The sequence below is a fragment of the Pygocentrus nattereri genome, chromosome 3 (assembly GCF_015220715.1).
Source record: "Pygocentrus nattereri isolate fPygNat1 chromosome 3, fPygNat1.pri, whole genome shotgun sequence".
In the NCBI taxonomy this organism is placed as follows: domain Eukaryota; kingdom Metazoa; phylum Chordata; class Actinopteri; order Characiformes; family Serrasalmidae; genus Pygocentrus; species Pygocentrus nattereri.
In genome coordinates, this window is record NC_051213.1 from 43,830,494 (window position 1) to 43,848,890 (window position 18,397).

At 38.9% G+C, this 18,397-nt stretch overlaps 1 protein-coding gene across 9 annotated transcripts in view; it reads left to right on the forward strand.

The window, feature by feature from the left end:
• Positions 1–7,359: 7,359 nt before the first annotated feature.
• fxyd6l (FXYD domain containing ion transport regulator 6 like) overlaps positions 7,360–18,397 on the forward strand; it is a 29,911-nt gene continuing 18,873 nt past the window's right edge. For 2 of the 9 annotated variants that reach the window (XM_037536305.1, XM_037536308.1), the window contains exons 1-4: positions 9,770–9,917; positions 10,080–10,129; positions 14,609–14,671; positions 16,760–16,786. In XM_037536305.1, coding sequence (XP_037392202.1) covers positions 14,614–14,671; positions 16,760–16,786 — 85 coding nt within the window. In that variant the 5' untranslated portion in view covers positions 9,770–9,917; positions 10,080–10,129; positions 14,609–14,613. Of the gene's footprint in view, positions 7,428–8,192; positions 8,243–9,750; positions 9,918–10,079; positions 10,130–14,608; positions 14,672–16,759; positions 16,787–18,397 lie in introns of those variants that run through there. The other 7 variants (XM_037536302.1, XM_037536306.1, XM_037536300.1 and 4 more) reach the window with 7 other exon arrangements.

The following is an 18,397-nucleotide window of genomic DNA, read 5'->3' on the forward strand; positions in this document are numbered from 1 at the left end:
TCTTTGGTGCTATATAGATCCATTTTCAAAAAGGTTCTATATAGAACAACATAAAACACATTCTCCATCAATCTGAAGGACCATTTTACTATCTTAAGCATAAAATGTTTCTATATAGAACTCATGGTTCTACATAAAACCATTGCCTTTACTAAAGAAGACCTGAAGAACCATCTAGGCGGTAGTAAGTATTACATTCCTTGTGATTAAGAAGCCTGTGTTTGTAATTTTAAGGCCTTTTCAATTTAAGGAGTTCATTATCTGCACAGTAGATGTTCCTGATTTCTTAACTATAGCAAAGCAGCCCTGCATGATAGCAAGAAGCCCTACTACCCATAGAGACAAATGGAAACACTTCAAAGAAATGATTCTTTTCTCGGATGTGTCTGTGATCCCGAATTTCCCATCTCACCAATCTCTCTGCGGTGGTGGTGTTAATTCTTACTGATCTCAGAGCTTGGTGAAATATTCATTTCATGCTTTGACTCTTCAGCTCCCTTGGGGCCTGGATGTCTCATGTCTTGTTAAGGTTTTGTGGATTTTTGTTCAATTATTCAGTAATTTTACAAGGAGCTGCCAAGGAATACAAGGAATACTTCAAGGACTGGAGTGCAAAGCCAAATCCACCGCTGCGTCCTTGCACTATTTCAAAAACTAGCTCATCGGTTGTTTTTGCACTGTTTTCATTTTACTTACAAGAACTATTTTTAAAGTGTACTATTATTTTTCACACACATATCCATACATATACAGTATAGTACTGTGGAAAATACACCGACAGTCACTATTGTCAAGCAGGAAGCAGAAAAAATATGTAGCCTCTTCAAATCCTTGAAACCACCAGTGGTTCCAAAATGCACTTCGTTTTATTCTTTATAACTTTCATATTTATATTTCATAAGCTACATTCTTATGAGAGGTGGGTGTCATATGAGGCTGTAACTGTCCTCTTTCCAATCAAGTAGATGGTGATGTCATTTTATGCCCTTATAATAAAAGAAGCTGAACTCACAATTTTTTTTCTACTGAAAGTCGACCCATTTTTCCACAAATCTGGGCTATAAACTATAAACAGACGGCGTCTCTTCAGTGATCTGCTCTGTAAAAATAATTTTTATAAAATAATACAAAGAGCATCTGAGATTTTTGGCTTCAGCAGTAAATTGTAAGCATATAGCAATGTGTGTGATCATAAAACACATTCTGTTCATTTGAGAGGAGCTTCCAAAAAATAAATAAATAAAATAAACATTAACATTAATTTCATGTAGTTACTGATTTGCCTTACGATTTGGTCCTGTAAATTCAGATGGACAAACCAAAAGATACCCTGGAGAGTAAGAGGTTAACAGAAGGTTAAACAGAAGCCTCAACAACTAAAGATAATATCAAAATGATTTGGTATTTATTGAGCCTCTTTGCCTTTATTCTTCCATTCTTTCCTGCCATACCTGATTCCAGTTTTTCAAAAAACAATTGCAGAGATATTTTTCCACACCTCCAAAGTTTAGTCTTACAAGTTGGTTGCATTTTCCGCTTCTCATAATCCAAATAATCCCAAATATATTTGGTAATGCTGAGATCTGGACTCTGGGATGGTCAGTTTTGAGTGTCTACCACTTTCATATCGTTTACCCCTTTTGGAGCTCTCTCGCTTCAACTAGGCAATGTATTTTCGTGTTGATGGTCTGTATTTACATGATGGAAATGTTTATGATATGCAAACCTGGAAGTGAACTGGATTTCCATCGTAACTGTTTTTATCATGTTTATTGTGGAGGTACAATATTATTTCATATGAATGATGCTTCTTTTTGGAGATGTGTGTATTGTTTTCATGTCATATCATAAGTATCATGTGTCATACGACTATTTATGATGCTTTTTTTTGACACCTCATCCTGTGTGAGGAGTTTGTCTGCAAGGTCACCAAAATACTGAATACAGTGCAACATTTTCAAGGCATCAGTCGATAAAATTCAAACCATTGACCTAAAACTTGCTAAATGTTAAATAGTACTGCTAACCATAGATATACATACCTAGATCCCGTATTGGGTCCAGCCAGGCACGTCAACGGCGCCACCATTTTGGCGCGGTCAACATCACGCCAGGGAGAGAGCCCAGAGTGTGGAGGGCACTGCTCCCGAGCTCCCCGGACGGGAACAGGAGACAGGAGAGTGACGGCAGGAGGAGGAGGAGGACAAGGACGCTGGTGCTGGCTACGAGGGGCACCAGAGGAAGGAGCGAGCCATGAGCTCTGCCACCCGGGTCCTGCCCTCTGTTACGCAGCGAGGCCGCGTCACTACACCTCACGTTCGACCCGGGCGGCCGAGCTGCCATCTGGGGGCGGTAACCAGGAGGCGGAGCGGCAAGCTCTCGTTCCCTCTTGGCTTGGGTGCTCACTGCCCTTAATGAGAGCCAGCTGATGCTGATATGACTGGCAGCGTGAGCGCCTTTAAAAAGAGCCGAGAGGGAACAGAGATGGCATGCCATGCTACAGTGAGATTATTCTTGTACTTGCGCTAAACTCTTTTTACTGTCAGGGGCAGACTGAATACTTTCCTGCTGGCCCGGACGGCTGATTAGCACGATCAGTTAATAAAGCAATAAAAGCTACCTGTGCAGCCAAATTAATAAATGTCTGAGGATTATAACAAAACTGCTTTGGAGAAAATTGGTTGAGTAATAAGGAAGTTGTGGCTGATTTAATCCTGAGACTCACCACCTCTCAAGTAACAAGTGGGTATTGACCTTGCCAACATGGTGGACGTGCAGATGTATCGCCTCAGATAGAGAACAACAGACAAGACGCCATCTAGTTATGTATATCTGTGCTACTAACTAGGACAGCAAAGCTAGATAGCTTTAGCTTAGCTGGTAGGTTAACAGTTCTGCTCACCACAGAACATTTAAAGCACCCACACAAGTTTAGATGATAATGATTGAAAGCTGAGGGAGTGAAGTTGAGCAGCTGCCACTGAAAGGACTGAAAGGTGAAATGAAATCTGTTCTGTGGTGTTTGGATCTGTAGCCTGATTAGCTGGTGTAGTGTTAGCTTAGCAAGCAGGCTACAGACCCAAAGAGTGACATACACAGTTCTGCTCTGCTGATTAAAAATCTCTGTGTGACAGAGAAAAAGCCACAAGTGCTACACACAGCCCACAGCATGGGTGTGGTTCTAGCTAACGTTGGGTTGTTAAAATGACTCGTTTGGAGGATATCTGAGAGTCAAGTTACTGGTATTGCAGTGACAGAAAACTGAAATCCAATGTGTTCTGTGGTGTGTGTAGTTCTGATTTTCCCCTCTATCAATGAGGTCCTACATCATTGATCGATGAGCCTCTCTAAAATATTTTTGGGTGGAAGCCCTGCTGAAATAAACAGCAGTGTATGCTGGTCTAGTGTTGCTATACTTCTGGTTTAGCTAGTCAACCTAGCATGGTCATGCTGGTTGACCAGTATACCAGCATCTAAACACAACATAAGCTGGTTTTGGTGATCGGCCATGCTGGTGTATGCTGGTTTTTCTACTTTATTTGGCTGTTAAAATGTCAAATAAAAACTTGACGTCATACTTTAAAATAGCACCATTACTTTGAAATACTATTGTTATTTTCAAAGACTGCAGTATATGTTTTTACCATTATACCACCCAACTCTGCATAATGGCCATTGTGACTGGATATTAAAAAAATAAAGGGTGGACTTTGTTTAAAGAGCAAAAACAATGGAAAAAATTTCATCTTTTATTCCAAATAACCTCAATATGCCGTACGACTAATCCATAACAACACAAAAAATCCAGAGTATTTGGTCAGAGCCTTTCAGAAGGCTTCCTTTCCAAATATTAGAAAATGGAAGTGGTCTTGAGGGAATATTTTGCCCATTGAGCGACTAAAGCATGTGTCTCTTCCACATCCCAGTTCTGAGTTACATAAGTTCTGTTACTTCTGGTCACTGCGTCCACATGCATCTCAAACTAGTCCCTCTGCATCCCAGGCAGAGAAATCTTGTTAAGGCATCCCTCTTTATGCAGGCAACTGTTTTATGTTGAATAGATGGTATATAATGTCAAAATATGTTCCGAGTGCTGCTGTTCTATATTCGGTTAATGCCAGCAGGGACTGGCATGAAGACCTCCTGCCTGTCTATCAATGTCACAATGGCTTTAAGGCAGATTTTCATTGTAGTTCTATGATAAGTAGGATAAACCTGATTTAGAACAGATTTCGTACCACTATAACAACAGATCAGATTTATTGGGTTTGTAATGTTTTCTTGAGAAGGCACAAGAGCACTTTTTTACTTTCTGATAGCAATAGACATATTGAAACCCTGATCAAACCAATTTTTTCACTATGTTGGAGGTCCCTTGGTTTTTCAATGTTGTTGTTTTCATTTATTAGTGATGATGGAATATATTTCAGTGAAGATGCTGATGATTTACAGTTTCTCTCCCAATTTAACCCATCATTGCTCACTAGCAGCTCAACATAGCTTAACGTTTCACACAGAGATCTAAATCTGATCTGTGTAAGCTGATGACGGGGTTACTGGGAGGCCCAATATAAAAGAGGGGTGGGGCACTGGAGCATGGATGGGCAAAAAACAGGAAACTAAGGGATGATAAATGCAACGTAGATCAGTTCTAAATGGTCACACATTCAGGAGAGCCACATTTACAGCAAATCACGAAAGATCTGCCCATTTAGGAAATGTACTGTATCTACATCTGTATCTTCTGCAACTATGCAGTGTATCTGTAAAATACAGATAAAATGATGCAAGCAAATCCTCCAGTGTTAATGAATGTTTTTTTTTGTTTACTTTCACCTTGTTTTTAGCTGTGTGCTGCTGTAAAAGCATATAAAAATTAATTTTTGGTGCAGCATAAAGATTAGTTAGTGGGTCACATGACCCCCTGATGCCAGTCCTGGTAACAAGGAAAATAATTAATTTGGTTATATTTATTTAAAATATCCGAGTGGATTTATAGTTTTTATTTTCTTGTACGAAATAGGCTAATATTTCATGTGAGCGTAAAAGGTCAAAAGAATGCTCTATTTAACACTTTACAGTGAGAACTCAACCAAGAGTTCAGTGGGTACTTGTATTATACTGGACCAGTGTGCTCTCTCTCCCTCTCTCACACACACACACACACACACACACACACACACACACCCATCTGTACCTCGCTCCAGCATCTGACAAGCACACCTGCTCACCTCACCCTGTGATTACAGCCTATTTCTGGAGCAGCTCACTGTCCACACTGACCTTCTCCTCCAACCTGGAAACAAAGCCTAAATCTGAAGTGTAAATCAGTGCTTCTGTTTCTTCTTAGACTTGCTTTACACGGTGAAACTTGCATACAACTTTCGTTGCTTTGAATTCCACTTGAGTTATATAATGTCAAGCAGACTGCAACTCAAGTGCAACTTAGTTTCATGTAAGTTCCAAGCAACAAAAGTTGCATGCAACTTTCTGAAACCCAGTTGCAACAATTGCTAGCATCTCAACTTCGTGGAACCACTTTTATTAAACAGCCAATGCAGTAATGTATGACCAGATTCAATGGACAAAAAGTCAATGTACAAAAACTGTACCATACTGTAAAAGATACATGATTTGTTTGATTTACAAAGAACATACATAAAGTTTGTTTTCAAATTCAGTTCTCAAAAACGTATTTGCAAGAAACAAAGGCAGACGCTGTACTCGTCCTCTTTATGCTTTAATTAGAGTTTGTAGCACCTAAAAACAGAATTCACAAGACTTCACTGATTTTTCAGAAAAAATATTCAATGGTGGAGATGTAAACAAAGTTATTCAGAGTGGCTTGGTGTGAAATGCTACATTCTAAAGAAACTTGCCAAGTCAAAATGATCATAGTGGTGGTGATAGGAACCAGACGTCGGAAGAGTTTAATGCCTCTAAAAGCTCCCTCACAGATATGTGAAGCCTGGTGTCTGACACATTCTTTTATGATAGTTTTGTCATAAAATGTATTTTAGTAGTCCCCAAAGAAACTTGGGCTGTTAAACTGAAATCCCAGGTGGTACGTCATAGCAACACATCAACAATAACTTGGGAAACCATGGCAATGGCGTAATAACTAGGCCATTGCTATAATGTGGATGCTAAGGTGTTGCTGTGTTGTCCCAGGTGATTACTAATATATGTTACTAGGCTTTGGCATGAAATCCAAGATGGTTGCTAACATGCTGAATATGTTGCTAGGTCGTTGCTATGTTGTCCCATGAGATTGCTAAGGCATTGCTAGACCATTGGTATGGTATCTCAGGTGGTTACTAACATATTTAATGTGTTGCTAGGCCATTGCTATGGTATCCCAGGTGGTTGCTAATATGTGTGTGTGTGTGTGTGTGTGTGTGTGTGTGTGTGTGTGTGTGTGTGTGTGTGTGTTCTAGTATGTATGTGATTCTGTATGACATCATTTGTGGTAGTTCTCAACATTTCACCATTCATTTCCTATGGGATTAAAAAAAAGTGTCTGGACAAATGCTGTATACAAACCATATGTGCATATGGTCCAAAGAGCACAAGCACGCTGTTCCTGTACAGGCTCTAAGAGCCTGCAAAGTTTTGTGGTTCTAGCTTAAAAAATATATATATACAACTGTATGCAAAAGTTTGGGCGCTCCAGTCAAATTACATGATTTGTTGATTTTCTAAATGAAAATAAGTTAGCCCCTCTACAGATAACACGCTGCTGCATATTTTAAGGCACAACTACTGTTTTTATGCAGAATTTAAAATATCGGGAAACAAAATAAAGCATTAAATGTGCAAATGTTATGGCACATTTGAAACTACAACTGAAACTACCAGAAAATGGTATATTTAAGTGTGTTCTCTATAGAGGATGTCTACTTATTTATCACTTAGAAAATCAACAAAACATGTAATTTCACACTTTTGCATTTGACTGTACAATCCAAGGTGGTCTCAGGTCTCAGAGTGCCCCCAAGTGGACAGAAATAGAAATGCATTTAGGCAGGGTATTCATGCATGGAATGTGTTGCACAGTTGGTAACAGTGGCTGTATTGTAAAACATTTTCAAGGGTGATGGTGGGTTCAGCCGATATAGTTATTTATATACTTATTTATTTAGCCTACTGAAGCCTTCTCAGAGAAGGCAAAATTCCAGTAATTCACATTTTAAATGACAGTGCTTGAAGTTTCTTTTTATAAGAATTTCAATTGGATACTTAAGACTCTTATTGTGAAGCTAGACCTCCAGTCCAGCAGACACACAGACATCCACATTCTCATGGCCAATGAGTCAGTTCGCCTGACTGCATGTCTTTGCACTGTGGGAGGAAACACACAAACTCCACAGAGAAAAGAACTTGGTTACCCAGCCAGGGAATTGAGCCTAGACCCTTCTTGCTGTGAGGTAACAGCGCTACCCGCTGCGTGATCTATAAAATAAATGGTAAACACTTAGATCTCTGCCAAACTGTAGAGTACAGTAAATATTTTGACAGAAGTTTGGAGTGACTGTTGTAGGAAAAATTCAACTTATTATGATTTCTGTTAGATGTTAGGAAGACAGCTAATTCTTTTGGTGGTTTACAGTTAAAGCTATACTCTGCCTCATGGGAGATCTCCAAGAGCAGGGCTGGTGACTGCTAGTCTAAGAAGTGTGGTAGAACATATAAAGTAGAGGAAAACCTAGTCTTTCATTTGAGGATTTGGGGGAAAAAGAAATCAGAAGACCATTTTTCTACTGTAATACAGGACAAAGCATCCCAATGCATTCCATATTTTCATTCTTTTCCAGCTTTTAACACACTTGTTTACCAGGTTCCTATGTTTTGGGAACTGGAACAGAATTGAGATATGCACTGCTTTGGGGTCCATAAGGTGTGGTTTGGATCAAATCATGTTTGGATTGAAGAACAGATTGAAAACACTTGTGGTTCAAAGAACAAGCGCAATCGTAATACACTGGTAGTTCTTCATTACCTGTAATTCAGTAAAAATCATATTTAACTATTATTTGTTAAAAACATTGAACAGTATACAGTGTACAACGTGGAAGAAAATCTATACAGTGAACTAATGCCTACTGTATGATATGTGATCAATTAAAAAATATATTATCCAGTAATATAAACTGGAATTTTTTCATCGCTATTTCTTGTGTTGGGCCTTACAGGGTTAAGAGTGGTGAGAAATTGAAGAGTGAACTCAACGCATTTAGTTACGGTAAGTTAGCTTACAGTTCTATAAAAGCTCATTTCTGCCACTGGATAAAAATATATACTCATTCAGTAAGTCATAACAATGAGAAAGTTTTTCAGTTGTGATTAAATATCTCACAATAATGACTTACTTTCACAAACATGACATATTAAGAAAAAAATAAGTCATTTGGATACTAAATCATAAGATGCTATATGGTTATACAAAGTAATGAGATGCTAGGTCATAACTATGAGAACGTAAGTCATATTTATAAGATACCAAGCCATAATCATGAGATACTAATTAATAATTATGACTTAGTATCTCATAATTTTGAGTTGTCATCTCATAATAACGAGATCTTATATCATAATTATGACTTAATATCTCATAATGGACTTTGTATCTCATAATTATTAAGATTAAGTGATACTTTTTTGATACCACAACCGGGGAAATTCCACCTCCGCATTTAACCCATCCGTGAAGTGAAACACCACATACACACTAGTGAACACACACACTAGGGGGCAGTGAGCACACACTTGCCCGGAGCGGTGGGCAGCCCTATCCACTGCGCCCGGGAAGCAACTGGGGGTTAGGTGTCTTGCTCAAGGACACCTCAGTCATGGACTGTCGGCCCTGGGGATCGAACCGGCAACCTTCCGGTCACAGGGCCAGATCCCTAACCTCCAGCCCACGACTGCCCCAAACACAGTGACACAGTATCTTATAATAGTGAATCAGTATCTCATAATTATGACTTAACATCTCATAATTATGAATTAGCATTTAATAATATGGATTATGTTATGACTTGGCATCTCCTCATTATGACTTAGCATCTCATATTAATGACTTTCTCACAATTACAACTTATCTTCTTATAACTATGACCTAGCAACTCAAAATAGACTTAGCATCGTATAATTATTACATAGTATCTCATAATAATGACTTACTATCTCATAATTATGACTTGGCATCTCATAATTACGACTAACTTTCTCACTATTACGATTTACCTTCTCATAATTATGAATTAGCATCTCATAATTATACATTAGCAACTCTATGCCATCATTTTCTCATTATTTCATTATGAGATATTAAGTCAATGTTGAGACACTTTCTTATTATTATGAAACACGAGGGCATAATTATGAGATTCCAAGTCATAATTATGAGATACCAAGTCTTAATTATGTGATGCCAAGTCATAATTATGACATAGTCCATGTTATGAGATGCTAATTCATAGTTATGAGATGCCAAGTCACAATTATGAGATGCCACGTCACAATTATGAGATGCCACGTCTTAATTATGAGGTTCTAAGTCATAATTATAACATAGTCCATGTTATGAGATGCTAATTCATAATTATGAGATGCCAAGTCACTACAATGATATGCTACGCCATAATTAGGAAATACTGTTATAGTTATGAAAGTCCTCATTATTCTAACTTACTGGAGAGCTACACGTTCTTCTCCAGCAGCGGAAACGAGCTCCCATACATTTCAGTCTCGTTAGGCACACATAAGGTAAAACAGGCTCAGCAGACTTCCGCATACTGCCCGCACAGGTTCTCCCCCTTCACTCTCCCTCTCTCTCTCCCTCTCTCCGGGGTCGCCGGGCACTGCTTGGACTAGATCCGAAGGAGCTGCAGCGCCGTTAGCAGTCGAGCCTTGAGGTACTGAGGAATAACTGAGCTAATTCATCTGCTCCTAGGTTTTGCAGAGAGCACTCAACACCCATCACCAACAAGAGTGTGAGGGGTTAATAGCGAGCGCGAGGAAAGTTGAGGTAACTCGGCTAAATGTTGTGATTTGCCTCCTTTTTTCTCCTCCACCAGATTCAGACTTCTTACCAGACCCGCCTGGGCGTTTGGTGCTGCACTAACTGGTAAGATTTCCTTCGACTTTTGCTTTTTCCCCCCAAACCAGTTGTTTAGTCTGCCTGTCGGGTTCGGACGAGCTTCTTGTTTAAAACCCAAAAAACTTGATTTACCACAGAACTGGAGCGGCTGTTCGAAATCCGCCTTAAAACCACTCCGTCGAATGTGCAGCTTGAGCTACTGGACCATTTAAGGTGGAACGGAAAAATTGTCAAACTTAAGCGTCGTCTGCACAGCAGCGTGTGCGCTTTTTGCTGTAGCTTCACGAAAAAAATGCCCTTCGTACGCCTTTAGGACATAGTTGGGACCTTTTTTGGAAACGAATATAGGAGCTTTCCGAAACAAATAGCTCCACTTTTTAGGAGCGGTAACGTTACTTTGCAGCCCGTGACCAGCTGTATCATATTACGTTTCCCAAGCTTGTTTGGCAAACCTATAGCCTGAGCATCTGGACTGCCATAAATTCAGCATGGTTAGAAATGAATGAAGTAAAAAATGAATAAATAAAGGTTCAACTATTGAGAAATGTGTTGAAAACATCAGTGTTCTTGCATAGCATGAAACTGGTTATTAAAATAATATGAGCAAGGGTCGTTTTTTCAGTTTTGTTGCCTGAAGGCAACATTGTGCAAAAGTGGTAAGAGATCTAAATAACAGGTGTTTTGCCTGAAATAACTGGTTATTGAAATGATATAAACAAGGGTCGTTTTTTCAGTTTGTTGCTTAAAGGCAACATTGTGCAAAAAGTGGTAAGAGATCTAAACAACAGGCGTTTTGCCTGAAATAACTGGTTATTGAAATGATATAAACAAGGGTCGTTTTTTTTCAGTTTGTTGCCTAAAGGCAACATTGTGCAAAAGTGGTATTAGTAGAATTAGTAAATAAACAAAATGGTTGTAAATAATATTCTAAGTGAAAATTGAAACAATATCTACAGTATTCTCTCAAATGGTTGCATGAGTGACACCACTTGCTGTTGGTTATATCGGTTCCACAGTCGCACAGTGTTGCTTGTAGGCAACATATGTGCAGTATTGTGCAAAAGTGTCCTTTATATATGTATTCTAGTCAAAATGACCGCTAAATCCAAGTTATTCATTTTTTTCCCCAGGAGATATTCTTGTGTAGATTAGATATACTGTAATTCACTTGCATAAGGAAGGAGAACGAAAGGAAAATAAGTGACAAAACAGGAATAGAGTTTAAAAAATGGAGAAATTTTGTTTCTGTCCATCCTTCCACTGTGAGAAGAAAATCAACACTGTGAGTCTGAAAGGATAAAAAAGAACTTTTGCAGATTAAAGAAATAAACCAGTGGTGTTTCTCAAAACAATGGGCTGTACAACGTCACTGAATGTCTTTTGGATTACTTGGGTCATGAAAACTTGATGTGGTGTGGAAACATTCCTGCAGGTTTATTTTAAAAAGTCTCCTTGAAAGGAATCGAAGCTGCAATAAAAGGCAAAAGATTGATATTATATTTAGTTCATAAACCGTCTGGGCACTGTTCTGTTAAAGATGTGTTCTTTTTTCCAGTTGATTAAACAAGTAAATAGCTAGTAGATAATGGCCGTTTTGCTTGGAAATTAAATAACTAAACGGTGGTCTTTAACTTTTGCTCAGTACTGTATTTATGAACTCTACACTTCAGATGTGCAGATCTGCAGATTTGAGACATGTTTTTGAAAGATGACTTTCGATAACAAACTTGCCTTTCTTCAATCTTCGAGTGCAGGCGTGTTTCATGCACAATTGGCACTGTGCCAGAAAGAGGTTTATAAATGCCTAGACTGTGACCAAATACAAGTTTGTATTGGTTTATTCAAACCATTCCCTTCACTGTGAAGCATTCCATTTACACATATATATATATCAATGTAAATTGAGGAAAAAAGTTTGTTGCCCTGAGGCAACATTGCAATAAGGTTAAAAATCTTTTTGATATCAGATCCGCCTGATGTCGTCTGATTAGACAGACATTTGTAGCACATTCAGATGCAACATATAGTCTTTATAGTTTTTTTTTGCAGCTGACATAACGTAACACATTCCTCAAGAGGTCCTCCAAGTGAGCAAAACAGCATTTGTCTCCTTTAGGTTAAAGTTCTCTGCTGGGAACGAGGCTCTGTTGTTATTGACTGTGAGGGAATGTGAGAAATGTAACTAGTCTGGTATGTGCTGGGTGTTCTTTTTTGGCCTCGTGGCCTTCAGTCACAGTTGAAACACTTAGTTACGTGTGTAACCCACTGACCAAATATCGTCAGCGCGACTCTCCAACACTCCACCCCTCCATGCCGTAGCCCGCCTGCCTGGTGCCCCATCATTCTTGAGGTGCCGGGCTTGAAATAGATACCTCTCGCCTTTCTTAGCTGAAAGGCCCAGGAGCTTGCTGAGGGTTATACAAGTGAACTTCCAAAAACAGGCAGGCTCTGGCTGATAAGGACACAAACTCAAGGCTTCAGAGGTCAGCTTAAAAACAGCAGTTATCTTTTCACACTGTGATGTGCTACAGTGGGGTTAACCTACTGTCTGCAGCGTTCTCCATCAGAAGCCCCAGCACTTAAAATTGATCATATCAGTTCTCTTGAGCTGTGGAAGGGGGAGTCCATCAATATTTACAAAAAAATAAAGATAATGAATTCATTAACATGTAAATAAACTTAATCAGAGAAATAAGAAGCGTGCCGTTCTTAAGAGCCAGAATTGTTCACAGTAGTAGTAATGGGAACCAGACTTCCAAGGAGTTTAATGTTCTCTCACAGAAAGTTATTACATAAAATGGGTACAGAGACATTGTAAGTGTTGTCATACGCTGTTTTCTGTTGTAAAGCAAAATTGTCTCCAAGACTATTTACCACTACTTTACCTACATTATCGACATTATATATAAAAAAAACTTATAAGGCACTTGTAGGTTCACTGGTTATTTTTGATAGTAAATAAAATGGCTAAATTTCTGTTGTAGAAGTTGTGACCGCTTGTTCCCATCACCACCACTGTCAAGAAATCGGAGGCAGTGAGTTTCTCTATAATAAACATTTTCATATTAAACAACTCTGAACGTCTCAGTGATCCGTGAAATTGTGAAAAATCTGTGGATCTGAAAAATTGGGTGAATTATTCAATGTAAATCTCAAATTTCAACATGATTTAAATTGATTTGATTGATTGTTTTTTAGCATTTTTTTAATCATAGAATTATTTTGAACAGTTATTTCAAGACTGTATTTATATAGTGGTGAAATATAGACTTGGAAAATTGCATTACAGTTTTATTGTGGCCCACCTACTTGTGTAAAACTCCCTTTTATCAAGGAGCAAAAACAAACAAACAAAAAACAATAACTACAAGCAGCTATTTTCATAGTCTAAGCACAGTAAGGCCAATGTGTGCCAGTATGGGGCCATTCTGCAGATTGAAGATAAATGGTTAGCAGTTGGAGTTTAGCGAAAGGCCTCCAGTTGTTATCTTTCTTCATGAAGGATCTCTGAGGAACATCTGTGCTGCACAGAGCTTTTGCAACGATGCTCCATATTGGCATTAGCTACTGTCCCGAGTTTCAAACCTGCTGATCTTAAGGCAAACCCTTTTCTAACAAATCATCTCGTTTCATGAGAAGCTGTCTACATGATTCATGATTTTAAGACACTTTTGTGAGCTAACCTCCACTCCGAAAGGACTCTTTGGCAAGTGGATGCCATATTTTTGACGACAATGTTTTGCTTTTTTGATCAATCTTAACCTTCAGATTCTTGCTAAGATTTTGAGGCCAATATTATAACTTAAAAAAAAACCAACAACCTAAGACTAGTTTTAAAAAGTAGGTTTCACTTTTACGTATGTGAAAAAGAGCTAAATGAGTTGGACCAAGGAGTCTGGGGAAATTATTCTGAAGGTCTCTTGCATCAGTAGAAATGGACCAAAAATTAAAGTCTTGCTCTGTAGCTCCACCAACAGGACAGTTGGGGTCATTTCACTTGTCTGCCTACCCCCCAAATTTGGGGTCTGGATGATGGTGTCTTGTCATCTTAGTGGAGATAAAGGATTGTAAGAGAAATTCAAACAGCCCAAAGAGACTTTGACAGAAGTCTGGTTCCATTGACTTGCAATTAAAAGTAATGTATTATTAAGTAGTCATTTTTTTGGAGATGACGAGGTTTTCTTCTGACAACATATCTATAAAAATATTAAAATTCTGTGGCATGCAGTTTGCACAGTGCTAATTGGTTGCACATAAGCTTCTATTACTGGTTAGGTTAGGTGTTAAGGTGGAAAACATGTAAATTACTTTTATAATCTGTTACAAACTGCCTTTAAGTGAGATCGAGTTTTTCCTGATATTGCTCTGCAGAAAGTTGCAAGGTTCATACACTCTGAAGAACCTGAAGTGGATGTGTGAAATTCAGCAGAACGCCATGACCGCCCTGGACGAACTCCAAGAATTGTGTGTTTCTCACACTCTCTCGCTCTTCCTTCTCTTTTCCAGGCAAGATGGATCTATCCTTAGCAGCAGCAGTGCTCTGTTCATCCTTCTTAGCGCCAGCATTGGGTGAGTGTTCCCAGGCTCCTCATACAATATGGCCATTTATATACAGTCTATCCTAATAAGCTTTATTGACATATGGTTCTACATATCTCCTTCAGAACTCTTCTGAAGTTACAGCTTGCAATCTCTGCAGCCTTGAAACCGTTAAAGCTCGTGTTCTACCCAGTGTAACCTGTTTTCATACATTCAAACCACAGCACTTTTTAGAAACAGGGGCAGCCTCGCCTTCGGGGAATAGTTTGGTTAAACATTCAGTTTGCATGATTTTCTCCGTACACCAAATGTAGTCAATCAGGCAAGACATATAAGGCCAACTTTGCAAAATGCACTCCCAGTTGTACCGTACTGCAAAGACACTGATGCATTTTCTCGTTCGTAAAGAAGGATTACCAGCCTGTTGTTCCATTTGCATAATCTGTAGCTCTACTGCCCCCTTTTGGCTCATTTGCATGTGCTGTTAGCGAACAGAACGACACCTCACAAAAACACCTGATTCTCCGTTAAGAAGACTGTGGAGTTCCTTCTGTCTTGAACCAGTAAGATAACCATGATGTTTTTAGATTGAGCATCATGGTAAACATTACAACTGCAGCTGTAAGATGAGAATTGAGACCGATTTTAGAATTCATTAAAGCAGAATTCATTATTTTGAATAGCATATTAGTTTATGTTGGTAGTCTTTTCTATAATTAGCATTTGGAAGCTTTTTTTTTTTTTTAAATGAAATGAGAGTAGCGCACAAATAATTGGAGATTTTAAACACAAGAAGTTTGATGATTTAAATACAATAAAAATAAACTTATTACAGACATTTTGCAGTCTGTTTGTAGACAGACTACACTTGAATTTTTTCCGGGGGACTAAATTAGAGAATGTTTAATATCCTGGTAATGAGTCATTCCACATAGTCATGGGCTGGAGGTTGGGGAACCAGCCTCGTGACTGGAAGGTCGCCGGTTTGATCCCCAGAGCTGACAGCACATGTCCTTGAGCAAGACACCTAACCCCCAACTGCTACCCGGGCGCTGTGGATTGGACTGCCCACCGCTCCGGGCAAGTGTGCTCACTGCCTCCTAGTGTGTGTGTGTGTGTGCTCTCTAGAGTATATGTGGTGTTTCACTTCACGGACGGGTTAAATGCAGAGGTGAAATTTCCCTGTTGTGGAACTAATAAGGGTCAATTTAAGTTAATTTAATTAATTAATATGCTTATACCACTACCTCTTATTCCACCACAGTCAGTGTACACTGTGTAGCCAAATGTTTTTAGACACTCTTATGGCACCATTATACAAATATACTAGCAACACCTTATCACCCACCTGGGATACCATAGCGATGGCCAAGCACCACCCTAGCACCTACCTGGGATACAATAATAATGGCCCTGCAACATCTCGGCAACCATCTGAAATACCATAGCAACATCCAGTCAACATCAAGCTGGAACACCATAGAAACCTTGTAGCAACATCATACCTGGAATTACTTTATAGACTTAATTAAGTTATCAAAAACAATTAACAGATTACTGTAACTGTTTTAACTGGCTTTGTCTAGCCATTTTAGTTTTTTCTTGGAATTGCCCTGTCTTGTCATAGTACTGTATAATTTCCATAATAATAGCAGTAACAACCGTTAAAATAAACACACATTGAAATACAGTATACGTGTGGTTTGTTTACACACATTTATTCTTCTTTTTCAAAAAAAGTTTATTGACCATTCAGTTTTACAGTACTTTGACAGTTTTTTTACAGTGTGCATTAGCCTTGTAGCTCTAATGCAGACCTAAAGAAACAAACTCAAGACATTGGACATGTCTTGGCTGATTGACTACATGGGGAATTTGCCCTGAGGAAAAACTGTAAATGTTGTTGTTGTTTGTTTTTTTTTTGTTTGTTTTTTTTTCTCTCTCCAAACTATTCCTTTAACCAGAGTAAACCTAGTCTCTTGGGATGCATTGCACTATCAGCAGTGATTCCATTGTGAACCTTGGTGTTTTAATTTCAAGGCTAGGCTTAATCTGTGTAGGAGAGCAGCCTTAACAACAGTGTTTTCCTGGCCTATATGTGTGTGTGTATGTATACAGGGTCAGCTTTTGGCAGGGAAATGCCAGGTAAGTGTGCTGAAGCTTAGATGTGGCACATGTTAATTTGTGTGCTTTCAGGTTCTTCTGCTGTTTTGTGGCCAAGCTTTGTTCTGCATCGCTGTTTTGATGTTTTCGCTGTGGGAATCCGCTCTGTAGTTTCCATCCTGTCCTTCGGGCTACGCTGAAAGCCCGCAGAGTTAATTTCTTAATTGCAGATCCATGTAAAGTTAAATAAGCATTAAGCTGCTGCACTTGATTTTCTAGGTGGGAATAAGTTAAAATATCCTCTACAGAGAACGCACGTCTGCACATGTCAATGCACTGTTGCTGTTTATTTTACACAAAACATAAAATCTGGCCTCTGCAAAAGTCACGGCATACTTTATGGCATATGTATATTTTGGTTTTATTTCTTACAACATAAGGCCTCCAACGTAATATGAATAAAAAGAAATATCAGCTAAACACTTTGACTAATAACTGTTTTATGTCTAAGTTCTCAAAAGATGTGAAAAAGGAAAGAGTCTTCAGACATTGAGTTTGTGGAAAGAAGGGGAAAAAGGCTTTATTTCAGCATTAAGTGGCACAGAGTCTCAAGAGACCCCAACTGCACACATACAGTGTTCCAAACAACAGTTTATAGACCCTTTATCTGGGATAATTTTATGTCCTCCCACCTTCACCTTCTCAAATTGTGAGAATTTGAGCTCATGATGAGCTCACTCCTAAAAACTGGTTTCAGCCGGTTTTTACCAGTCTGCTGTACCTATCAAGGTCAACTTGTACCTCTCTTCACTGGGTCAGTAGGTGCACACAGGTCTGTCTTTGAACCCAGAGGCTTTCTAATGTCTAGAATCTCCTATGCAGACAGACTAAGGCCCACCCTTTGTGAGGAAATTGATAGTCTCTGTTAGCCAATACTACCTGTTTGGTTATTGATTACAATATCTATCCTATTTGGTTACTGATTAAGGGAATTTTTATTCAAAAACTCCGTCACAACCTTAATTTGGTACTATATAGAACCCTTTGTGTGGGAACAATGAACAATTTCATATAAACATCCCAATTTGTTTCAAGCATTGTGGAATGGTTAAACAAAATAAGTAAATAAAATCAAAATAATTTGTAATAGATCAACATGAATGAACATCTAAATATAATAATATGAGTGTCAGTCTCTGTTGCAAGATATTCACTTGACTTTTTGTCCCTTAATAAAAAAAAAATGATAGATTCTATCGACCACTTATTTGGTACAATTTCTATGGTTTGAGATTAAATTGCTGGTTATTACTCTGAATTTTGGCTGTGCGGTGGCTAGCGCTGCCACCTCACAGCAAGAAGGGCCTGGGTTCGATTCCCCAGCCAGGTGACCAGGGTCCTTTCTGTGTGGAGTTTGCATGTTCTCCCCTGGTTCTACGTGGGTTTCTACTCCATCTCCAGATACTCCGGTTTCCTCCCACAGTCCAAAGACATGCAGTCAGACTAATTGGACACACAAATTGCCCCAAGGTGTGAGCGTAAGTGAATGTGTGTGTTTGTCTGGCTGCCCTGTGATGGACTGGCGACCTGTCCAGAGTGTATCCTGCCTTCCACCTGACAACAGCTGGGATAGATGAATAAAAGCAGTGATTT